At 38.0% G+C, this 12,609-nt stretch overlaps 1 protein-coding gene across 3 annotated transcripts in view; it reads left to right on the plus strand.

The window, feature by feature from the left end:
* Nucleotides 1-2,045: 2,045 nt before the first annotated feature.
* Nucleotides 2,046-12,609, plus strand: part of Lrp1b (LDL receptor related protein 1B) — a 2,026,300-nt gene continuing 2,015,736 nt past the window's right edge. For 2 of the 3 annotated variants that reach the window (XM_021181392.3, XM_029472167.2), the window contains exon 1: nt 2,046-2,707. In XM_021181392.3, coding sequence (XP_021037051.1) covers nt 2,533-2,707 — 175 coding nt within the window. In that variant the 5' untranslated portion in view covers nt 2,046-2,532. The remainder of the gene's footprint in view (nt 2,708-12,609) is intronic. The other variant, XM_029472172.2, reaches the window with a different exon arrangement.

Genomic DNA, 12,609 nt, shown 5'->3' on the forward strand with positions numbered 1-12,609 from the left:
ATTATTCTCTTGCTTTACTATTCTATGTTTGGGCAGTACAGATTCCAATTTCTTCATTCAAGGAAGAAAAGAGTGTAGGTCAATGGATCTGAGACAGACCACATTGCTTTCCCTCTGCTACACTCCCGGGCTCATCCTTCTGGAGCGCTGCCTTCATATGTGGATAGAGTATGCCACAAGCATAGCATCTCCTAGGCTTCCATGATGCTGTTTGCCTCTCCAAGATTTACCTTTTCAAGCCTCCAAAGTTGGTTAGTGCTGCAAAGGCCAAAGAGTAGCTGTCTGTCAGGTGTCTGGGGAGATTCACCTAGACTGAATTTGTCACTTTGTCTACAGAGAAGGCAGCTGCTTGGACAGTGTAGAAAACCAAGAACATTTTGGCTTCATTATGACTCTTGGGCACTTTCTATTTCTCTTGCAGAGACTTGGGGATGGGGTGGAAATTTCCTCGTAGTTTATATCATAGTTGGCTGATTGAATAGTATAGGAAAGATAATCTATTGAGTTTGTTCCAACTGCAGATGTCTTGTTGACCCGTTAGAAACACTCTTTTCCATTCTCAATTACCATTTGTTTGAACTTTACCATGTATTCCTACATTTCTGAATTTTTATGTGAAATTAAGAGGAAATTTCCTTCGTGTTTGTTCAACAGTATTATGAAACAAGGGATGTTGTTTTTAACCACTAGATTTAAAAAAAAAATGTATTCTTGCAAATGTCATTTGGGGTGGGTCCTGAATAAATTCACAAGGCAAAGTAAAAAATTAAACTTTACAATATGAAAACAGAACATTGAAGGCATACATATGATGGGAGAAAGTATGAAAAGACCCATCTTCCAGATGCCTGGCATCTTCCTTCATAGTATCCTTTGTGTACTTTGGTTCAATCTAATCTTAATGGCTTCTACTCTGGACTGCTTCAGATGCCTCCCGAGACTTTTATGCTTATGTCTAGGACTTATTTCTCCCATTCATGGTGGCCCACAAGTTTTAAGCCTAGCAATGCATGGAATCTGTAACATACCCTTCCTCCTTCTCTAAATATTCTTTGTCTTGCGTTTTTCTTCTTTTCTTGAAGTTGTCTATTTATTTGGTTTTCTGAAAAAGACTTTCTCTGTGTAGCCCTGGCTGTCCCAGAGTTCCTAGGCATAGAACTCAGACCTTCATCTGCCTCTGCATTCTGACTGCTGAAATTAAAGTTGTGGGCCACCATGCCTGGTATCTGCTTTTAAAATATTAAAATGTAAGATTTTTTTAATAGAAAACATTAGTGATATTACCATGAAGAAAGCCAGCCTTCAACTATTAAGATCCTGAAGTTCTAACCCAACAGTTATTTCTGAACAGTGGATTCAATTCTAAATACCAGGACTGCTATCGTGATTCTTAAATGGTCTCTGAATCAAGGTAAGCGGTTCATATGTACTCATACATCCCACAGATGCACTGTGATACACTTCATTGCTTCAGAAAGACCTCTGACTGTCAGTGCGGGATAGAAAAAAACAAAACACAACAACAACAACAAAAACAAAAAACAAAAAAACAAAACAAAAACACACACAAAACCACCTCAAAACCTTAAAATGTATTAGGCATACCTTTAAACAGACAATGCAGGCAAAAGCCATTGGCAATCCCTGCTTTAATATGACCTGTTGTTTGCATTTACCTTGCCCCAGCGCTCGCTCTCTCTCTCTCTCTCTCTCTCTCTCTCTCTCTCTCTCTCTCTCTCTCTCTCTCTCTCTCTCTCTCTCTCTCTCTTTGTCTCTCTCTGTGTGTGTATGTGTGGTGTGTGTGGTGTGTGTGATGGTTAGTGACTTGGAGATTTTTTCTTTCTGCTGAGTCACTAATTTTGCATCTCTATCCCCAAGTGCCACTCAGCATAAAAGTTACTAGTGCCTTTGGGAAAGCTCTGTGAGCTGTCAAGTGGAGGAAACCATTTCCCTAAGAGAGAAAACCGTCCTTGCTTGCCTTGGCTTCCCAGAAAGGAAGCTTCCTTATAGCCAAGGCATCAAATCCGCTTTGCTTGAGAAGCCCTTTGCTCCTCCCAAAAGTAGGGACTTCTCAGCTGGCTGTTGATGCTTTCTGGCACCTTGCTGGCTTGGCCCACTGCAGTTCCCCCTTCTCTAAGGACCCAGATCCCTACAGAACCAGCGCGGAGTTACTTTCTTTCCCTTCAAGGAGGCAGAAAGAGCAGTGATTTGCAGCGATCTTATTTGCGGCTGTTTCCCTATCATGTTAACCACCGCTTACTAGTAGTAGATCTGATTTCTGTGGGCAACAGAGGAGAGTGCGGAGGACTCGGTGATTAATAGTGAATTCCCATCGGCGGGCATCTCTCTGCCCCTCTTGCGTGATGTAAGATCAGACGTACCCTGCATCGAAAAGTCCAGACACACAGAGCCTGGCTGGCGCTCGCACGCTCTCCGCAGGCGCGCTTTCGCTCACCTTCCACATCCTGCTCCTGGCAGAGCAAGGCGGACTGGCTGGACCCACCGACCAGGGATTTCCAGTGACATTTGTAAATGACGCGGCTCCGTTCCAGGCTGCCAGCCGCCGCGGCCCGGCCGAGGGTGCCGCCGAACAGTCTGCAGCACAGGCTCACCGGGAAGATCATCATGTCCCAGTTGCTCCTTGCCATCCTTACTCTCTCGGGATTATTGCCTAACGCTGAGGTGCTGACGGTGGGAGCCAACCAAGGTAAGGGCCATGATCCCCCACTTCCTCCCCGTTTCCTCTCTTGGCTTTCTTGAGGGGTGTCGCTGGCAAACAACTGAGTGTGAAACTTAAGTCCTTGGCAGCCCCGCTCCCGGGACCTACTGGCCACTGTGCGCTAGTATCCTGGGGGGAGAGGGCTTATTGGAGGGTTTCTGAACTAGGTGCCAGAGTGTTCCGCACCCCCACATTTTACCCTTGGTCATTTTTAGGTCCCATTCTCTCTGTCCCCTTTCCCCCGGGAACATTTGGACTTGGCTGTGGCTTCTGCCTGGGCATCCCAAGCGCTGCAGATGTTGGATCAGAATTCGCATTTCTTTGAGACTCCTTTGGCGCTGGCTCCCAGCTGAGAGCTTTAGCCTCATGAATCTCCACCATAGACAATTACTATCCCAACTTAGCTCCTGGTTAACTTCCTCAGCTGTGCATCTGTGAAGAGGTGTCAAAGCTCCCTCCCTCCTGGAGTGTGTCTCTGTCGCCTTTTGTGGGGGTGACTTGAGTTGAATAGCCAGCAGAGAAGAACTGAGAGATTTTCTGACAGGGAAGGTCTTAGACCCAGCATCAGGGTGCCTTATCAACTGGAGAGCCTGGCTCTATCTAGACTGGCAACTTGCGCTTGGTTTTCCCCAAGCAACTGGGAAGGGTTGAAGTTCAGAAGGTTATGGTGAGCCCAGAGAGAAGGTAGGGCTTGTAAGCCAAGGTTCTGAAACTTTTGACCTGGAAACCCACAGTTCCTTTTATCCTCAGTTTACTATCATTGAGGAGGATATGAGGGTTAAAAGGGGAAAGAGAACAATCACAGCTGAGGGACATTTGCACACTGCTGCCAGACTTGGAAGGGTTAACTACTTAAAGGAAGATGAGAAGTAGCATAAATCCTAAACTGAACTCACAGTGACCATACAATTTAGCTTCTAAACTTAATTACAAAGGAGAAAATAAACAAACAAAAATTAAAACCCTCAAATGTACAGATACTGACTTCAAGCAAATAGCCAAGGTCTTGCAATTTGAGATTCTGTCTTCTTGGGGCAAAGGAATTATGAATTGACTATAAACTAGTTTCATTACAGGACAGCACAGCCTGGGCTCTAATGGTTCTATTTAATGTACTCTTGGCAACCAGTCCCATCATAGGTTCACAAACATCATCTCTAGGAGTGGCACTGATAATCTTTCAGGTGCACCGCTGCCGGATCACACAGTTTCTGAACTTGCTTAAGTTGCCTTGAAGTAGCTGCGGGAGAGTTGAAAATGGTGCAGATAAAATGGAAGCATATAGCTTTTACTTGAAATGATGGTGACTTTGATGTGGCACAGTCACTCCTCAACCTGCCTTAGCAAGAACCTTTGAAGTTGGGCTGGAGAAGATGAGCAGATGAGGCTTTCAGCCCAGTGTTCTGGGAAAGCAGGCTGCAGGCTGACTCTTGGTACAGTGTTCCCTCTGACTGTGTGTGCACTGGCTCCGGGTCTGCCTTCACCCCTAGACCTGTGCTATGTGTGTTTCTATAGCATACTGCTGCTACCTGAGAGAAATGATTGAACATCCAAACAGAATTTTGTGTGCAATTTAATAAATAAGTAAATATAAATTAGCCTTCTCAAGAGATAAGAAATTAACATTTGGTCTCAATTTAGTCTCACAAACAAGAGGAACATCTACAGCATCTAATATCACATGGAAAATAGTTGTTTGTTCTTATGATTTCACTGGCTGTTAATTACGTGCTGAAAAAATTATCAGAAGTAGTTTGTCATAGAGTGCAATCATATATAGATGCATATCAACACTTTCTGACTTCTATTGCATCTAATCCAACTTTCAAAACTTAATAAACAGATAAAACTGTGACAGCTATCGAAATTGAAAGATATATATGTATATGTATGTATATGTGTGTGTATACACATATACATATGTATATACATATGTGTATGTATATATATTTGCTGTGTGGTGAAAAGGAGGAGGAAAGGGAGAATCTTGTTAGAAGTTTAAAATGAGAATATAGCTGCATTATGACAGATGTCCCCCACTGAGATGCTGAAAGTGAGAGATGACATATCACCCAAAACAAGGTTAATGAGATGTAGCTGCCTCCAAGCTTGTGGCGGTGAGAATGGCTGCTGAAGAAGAGAATGTCTGTGTGAAAACACAGGGAGCTCAGTAGTTGAGCTGTATGTCTCCAAGTGTAGAACCAGGTCTGGGCTCTCCAGATGCTGAGAAGTAGAAGTAGATGCTGAGAAGTAGTAGTGAGAACAGCTTCTCACTCTTGCTTGAGGTTCTTATACTCTCCTCCCTTGTTGAGTCTCTGTGGAGTCTGTAAGGTGAAGCTAAACACTTTGATGACCTGAAAAAAGATTAAAAACAAAAACAAAAACAAAAATCAAAAAGACAAAAATTACTTAAAACTCATTCATGTATTTAGTGTTCAATTCATATGCATCTACTTGCACTTTAATTACATGTGGTTGGCGTAGTTTATATAGTCTAGTCTATATATCATCAGAATAATGTATGTGCCTGGTCTTATTAGATTACAACATATCTGAAAAAGGAAATGTCTTTATAACTCTTAGCAGCCAAAAGGAGGGTAAATCAGATTTATTTAGAATCAACTAATTTGTCATTTGATGATATCATGTCAGATCAAACTATTGCTTGGTAACTTAAAGGGAAGTTTGTCTTAAATTATCAATTTTCCTGAAAAGAGAAGGAGATGGGAGACCTAAGACTATATAAAAACCTTAAGTGTAATAAGATCTGAAGACACATTTCCAAACAATTAATGTTCATGCCGTCTTTGCCTTTTTATTGTGTCTGTTTAAAACCATTGAAAAAATGATGATGCATATAGGTTATATTTTAATGTTCTTTCTTTTTAAATAATATATATATTTCTGTGAAATTCACGTCTCAGTTGATAAAATGTGCAAGTTTTGAAGAAGTCTTTAAACTTTGACTCAATTTCCTCCCACCTTCTAAGAGTGAATGAATTTAAATAGAAAGACTAAGTAAAATATAACTATGTTAAAAATAATTATTACATAAAAACAGCAATAAAAGGAGTAAATGGACTGATTGCAGGAGACATTAAACTATTATACATTAAAACAGAAATTTCTAGCACATTGTCTTTTATTTTGATAATGAATAGCCTATGAAAATACTTGCAATATGAAGATAGTTGAAAGCAAGTTACATCAATATTACTCTGTAATAATTATACCTGTAAGAATGCTCAAGAGTATCACTGAAAGCATAAGTACTACCTACAATGCAGTTACTAAGATGGGAGATGTGTTTCAGTCAATGTGAAAGAAATCTTATGGTTGCTCCTGGGTGTTATCATTAGTGGATTCTTACAAATGAAATGAGCTTTTATTAATGCTACTTGTCAGTAAAGGTAGCATAACTAGTACCTACATTGGATCCATAATATTTATTACTAGTTAGTTACTTTGTTAATCTCCTGTCAGAGTCTATATAACACCATGAAGATAAGATCCATTTAAGACTACCAGGTGTGAAAATGGGTTATTTTTTTTTTAAGGAAATGCAATGCTTTCAGACCTTTGTGTGTTCTTCTTTCTACTCCTTGTTATATTGTGACCTTTATCCTAATAATGTCATTGGGTTTGTTTCTGAAGCTATTTCTTTTATATCTTACATAAAATTCACCCCACCATCTTCAACTCTTTTCTAGTTATAAGGAGTCTGTGTGGGGAAAAAGAAGCAGCAGTCAGATACAAGGATAGATTGCTCTATCTTCTATGCCTGTCTGTCAAAACAGTTCTTGTACAGAGGAAACAATTGTCTTCAATCCAGATAGATACATTCAAAGAGAGTGGAATTAATACTAAATGTTGTACATGCTTGTACCAACATGATGTCACTAGTCACACCAAGGCAGTAGCAAGTAGATCCTAGGCACATGTGAAATATATGTTTATATAACTTTATTAAATGGAAAACTTTTGTGCAAAGACCCTAAAATGCCACCGTGACCTCAACATTGGAGACACTGTTTATTAAATCAAGGTTTTTGTTATTTATAATTGCAGATAAAATATCTATTCTTTTGATCAGTGTCTTCCTAAGAAAATTGTGAAATGAAAACCTTGATATATTTCTTGACCGGCAGTGAGCAGCGCTCTAATGTGTTTCCATATGGCTAATGTCTTGTTTTCACACAATATGAATGTGGAAGGCACAAATGTCAAAGGGTTTTTACCTACTTCCAGGTTTGAGTGCAGGGACTGTTGCCAGAGTCTCACTCATGGTGAGCTTGTGCTCTCACTGAGCCCCACCCAGCCCTGAACAATCTCCTGTGAAATGTCTGGAGTGGAACTGACACAGAGGCTTGCCATTCAAATAGACTTTAGCTGCTTGAGCGTGAAGAGTGGAAGCACAACGAAGATCTCAGAGTGAGTTTGCCAGACTGTTCCATCAGGTGAAGTTTGTGTCACAAAGCAATCAGATTTCACATGCAAGGTTTTCCTTATGCTTTCTGCAGACATCTAGCTTACTCGATTTAATGCTCAAATAATGACAATTATGCACGTTATGCAATGTATGCATGTTAATACACCCAGAAGGCACATACAACGTTTTGGTTTTTAGAAAGAAGATGGAATTTGTCCAACCAGCTACTCCTGGAAGTATGAAGCAATACCTTTCTCTGCTTCTACTACCCTGTGATGTTATAACCCCACATTTAGTCCAGAGGCATGGAGATTGACTAGAGCCTACCAGATCAGAAAATTTACTCCAATAGTCAAATATTATACAATACCAAATACAGAAATGTCTATAGAGTTTATTTATTAAAAAATCGTATTGGCCTAATTCTTATGTGTGTCAATTTCTATTTACCTAAATCAATTTTAAGATACATCATACTCACAATATCAAGTCACCGTCTTCAACCATATATACTCTGCTATTTAAGTAAATAGATCCGCAGCTGAGCCCTCCATCCTAGAGGAAGTGTACTGACCCTATAGAAGACCCCATCATACACCAGAAGAAAGGACCTGCAAAATGTGCACACTTTCTTCAACTTCCTCCTTCTCCTCTTTCTCCTACTATTCCTTAGTTTTCAACTCCTCCTTCCTTCCCTCTCTTACTTTGTTCTCTATTGGTTTAGACTGTCTCCACCTAAGCATAATTAATTTGATTCGAGTTTTCTAAGTAAACTAATTGATGGAGTTTACTCATTCCTAAATTAAAATTAAGACTACTAGATAAGAGTCATAAGGTCCAGTTTTTAAAATGTTACTTTGTCACTATCTTGGACATCTTCTCAACATTTCCAAAAATAGGTGGATTTATAGAACATTTTTTTCAGAGATATCCTTTCTGTAGAACCAAAGTCATTTCAATTAATGCATTCTTAGTATTGGCTCTTTTGTTTAATCTTATTATTCTTGGATTAGGTTAAATATACTCATGCTATGAAATGTTTTTATTAATGTATGGGTGTTCTGTTGATAGTTTTTAGAGAGGTTGAAAGTTTTTACTGATGTTTTGAGAAAGGACAGTTTCATTTGAAGTCTCTTCTAACTTTAAGAAAAAGAAATAAAAACTTGTGGGAGAAGATAGGGCATGATGCCTTGCTAAGATACCAGTGCTACATTTTGTCTCAAAATATATTCTTATTAACAGCAGACATCTATTTCCTGAGTTGCATGTACCTCATTGTCCTGGATGGCTTAGCCTTCAGACCAAAGACAGGTATTGTTGAAGTATGACCTAATTTTAGTGGAAATAATACATCTCTTCTTTAGGTAAGATCAAGGTTCCACAGTTCCTCTCTTGTTTTGTTCTTTCCATCAATAGGACCGTCTTTCCTAATGTTCCATGTAGCATAGCCATCCCTCAAGGCTTCAAGACGGCTTAACTTTAAAAATATGAATGCATAATTCCTTAAGAATATTTCTACTGCTGAGTTTTTCTTTAATGACAATTTGTCATCTTATCCTTTTCTTGTTAATGTGAGAAAGGAGAACTGAGAATATGGGTAGGGGACAGATAAGAAGAAAAATGAATCTTAGTTGCAGATGCTTTGACAGTTCCTAGGATATTTTAAGATATTTGTAAAAAAAAGAAAAACCATAGGTATAATGCTGAAAACATAATTGTATTTAGAATTATGATATAGAAGGAAGGCTAAGAGAGACCAAGATTCTGAGACAAAACGTTGCCATTGAATTTTTTGTTTATAGCAAGAGATCTAATATCTGGGGCAATTAGTAATCTTAAACTTTTGCTGAAACATTAGGTCTTATAAATTTAGAAATTTAAATCTGGGACTTCACATATCTAAAATATCCTATGCATTTCCCAAGTGCAGTGATAATTGCACAAGCTCAGCAGATTTTACTTCAGGTGAAGATATTATGAATCCAATAACTGTGATCACTTGTCGTCCATATTTTTGAAATTTTTACATAGCATTACAGACTCTGAAATAAAGCATTAGTTTAGCCATTTTACTACAGTAATATCAAAAACATTACCAGATCAACTGTATAATACTCATGGAAGAAATTTCAATAGTAAAGTTTCACTTGTGAAAACAAAGTGACTCTCTTGAATAATTAACTTTAAAAAAAATCCAGGTACACTTTAGAACATAACCTTATTCTTTGATACTTTTTTCTTGTATGAGCTAAGTAAGTAGGTCTGTCAGATATTTTGAAATGAATCACAGGAACAAATCACTTATGATAGCTTTCTTTCAGCTCCTTTTCCTACCGTCACTGTGAGAACACAAGACAACAAAGGAAGAGTTTTTATTTTACTTGTGTTTTAACCAGAGTGCCTATGTTAAACTAATATCTCCCAAGTGTACAGAATTCTACTCCAGTTCTCTATACAGTAAGAAACATTGCCAAGCCATAGGCCCTTCCACAATAGTACATAAAATATTTGTAGAAAACATAATGGATTCTGTATAGGATAACTTAAATTCATATTATTATTAATTATAGCATTAGCACCATGTACATGGCTGATAGCAAGCAATCTATAGCACAATATTTACTGATTTTTTTCCCTTTGAAAACAAGTTGATTCTGAAGTCTGTAGGATTTATGGTCATTCATTTACTTACTGACTCATTCTACAAAATTCTGTAAACTGACGGTGAAAACTTTTTAGATGTTGAGAATGAAGCAAGTGGCAAGTTAGACAATGCAGCTGAGTCAATGGATTTTAAGCAAAAAGGAAAGAGACCAAAGGATGAAGAAACAGGCAAGAAGCATCCAACTTAAGAAGTAAATAACAGTTATGATAGAGACAGAAAAACAGTGTGAACTGATTAACAAACACTTTTTAAGTCATAATCATAGAAATTCTTTGAGACATTTGACATATCTCCTACAAAACATTGAGAAGGGGGACCATCTATACCAGTGGATACTGAAAGAAAAGATGTTTATCTTGTCCTTTTCTTACAGAATGAGAGACTGAATGCATGTCTGGAATGGACCTTATGTGTTTAGTAGAATAAAGGAATTAGATTAGGTCAGCTAGCTCAATGCCATTAGTGAGGATGGGAAAGGGTTTAGTCTTGATTATGATAAGTAGCAATTAGAGCTTTATTCAGAGATGACAGGCAGAACTTGCTCTGTGAGATGATGCATTCTGCTACACAAAAGTGAGAAGGAGACAGAGGCAAAAGGTCACTGAAGTTGTTCTGGGTAAGGGGGTGTCACTGTGAAAGGAAATGGTAGTGGTAAGATGAGGCCAAGATGGAACACACTTTTAGATCATTTATTTATGTGGCAATATTTTTTTGTAATAGCAAATGCTGTGCCACTCTACACATAGGGGGATGAAGTATGAGTTAAAATGCACATTCATAGTTTTTAGAAGTAAAGACTGATATGCTAAACAACAGAACACTAGGTTTCTGTTTTTTGTAGATGGTTGCACTCTACATTGCCTCTCGTTGACTTGCACAACTAATTCACCACAGTACATGCCACTAAATGATTGTGTTGGATCCTATAACATTCCTCATTTCAGTCGCATTTTTGTACTTATATTTCAGAACTAGCAATACCAATGTCCCTCTTACACCCTCTTACACCTTGCTTATGTATACTGTGACTGGAATTCATAGACGACAATGCAGCATTCTTTGGGAGGCATTTTAAACAGTAGATCTAAGTACATTGAGAACATTTTTAACTATTGGTTATCCTATACAGAAATATTTATTTATTTATTTATTTATTTATTTTTATTTATTTATTTATCTATTTATCATTTAGTATTTATTTATTGCTATTTCCACCGATATTAACCCCTCCAAAAGTGAAAGGAGACTGATTTGGTCCCTACAGCTTCAATTGTGTTTTATTCTTGAAGCAATCTTAAGTGTTTTTAATCCTATTGAATTGCCCCTTAAACCTTTATACGATTGAGAAGAATTTCAACTGACAGTCCTGTTCCTGGTTATGAATATTCTATTAGGTTAGTAAAGGGAAGAAATTGTAATGCAGTTTCTACTCACTACACTCAACTCACTTTGAAAATTTTCTTTAAATTTTCAAGTTTCTAAAAAAGAAGGGGTACTGGTTAGTTTGTATTGTAGTTCCAGCTATAGGGTTGCAGACCCCTTCAGCTCCTTTTGAAATGTAAATGAAGAATACCTAATAAAAAATTGGAAAAAGTTAAAAAAGAAAAGAAGGGGATGCTGATAACAAGTGGTAAGCAGTCTTCCAGAGGAAAAGTGTGGCACTAGAATTTACGATGTGCCGATTTGATATTTGAGCCATCAGAGCTCATGGGTTTTCCCCCTAAGTTTATCATTAAGTGGTGCCATCCTTTTGGTTTGTATAAGCTTGTGGTTTGCACTGCAAGCAATGCATACACTAACTAGGCAACTATACAACTCTGGAATTTTTTTACAGAAAACTTATTTCTGGCACCAGAACACACACTTCATATTTCCTTAGCTTTTCTGGAGTTATAGAGGAAAGAGAATGTAGAGGAGAGAGAATGTAAGAGCCTGAAGAGAAGGGATATAAACATTATATGTACTTTCAGAAAGCTTGTGAACATGAGGGTCTGCTGGAAGAACCAAATGCAGTTGGTTCAAGGTGTTTCTGATCCTGTAGACTTGAGTGTGTTATACCAGGTTCTAACGTTTTAAAGACTGTTTTGGGTTTTAAGAATAAGCTACTACAAGTTTGTTATTGTTCCTTTGTATTCTCATTGGTATTCTCTCTCTCTCTCTCTCTCTCTCTCTCTCTCTCTCTCTCTCTCTCTCTCTCTCTCTCTCTCTCCCTTCATCTCCTCTTTTCTCCTTTCCATACCTCCTATTTTCTATCTTGAGCCAAAGCTGAGATTATTTCTAAACCATTACAAGAAAATGTGCAATCTAGAATATGACGATTGCATCAGCTTACTACCCTCAAATATTTCTTGTTTATAATTTAGAGAGATCTCCTCAATAGAGAACCAAGTGTAAGTGCTCACCTCTTTTAAGCTCTTTATAATATATGGAGGAACAAGAGCATTATGGGAAAAATTATCCTGGACATACTTCTAAACTGTGAGTGGTGATGTATAAATATTTGCTCACATGTATAGTTTTCAGCTATGGCGTGTATGAACTGTGGGAAATTATCTACTAAGCAGACTGTACATTGAGATGAAGTGATGCAAACTTGAGAATATAAAGTTTTAGGAATGCCTACATAAAATATTGAAGCAAAAGATCTCAACCAATTTCCTTGCTGCATAAAGTATGTACATGTGAGTTTAGTAGACATTTTAAGTTCAGTTCATTTTTCATTCATGTTGTCAAAAATCTCTTTTATAACTTGGATCTGAAAGTTCAGTGCTAAAATCAACACTATGCCTTGAAATA

This window comes from Mus caroli, unplaced genomic scaffold (genome assembly GCF_978045245.1).
Source record: "Mus caroli unplaced genomic scaffold, Mus_caroli_1 scaffold_2, whole genome shotgun sequence".
Lineage (NCBI taxonomy): Eukaryota > Metazoa > Chordata > Mammalia > Rodentia > Muridae > Mus > Mus caroli.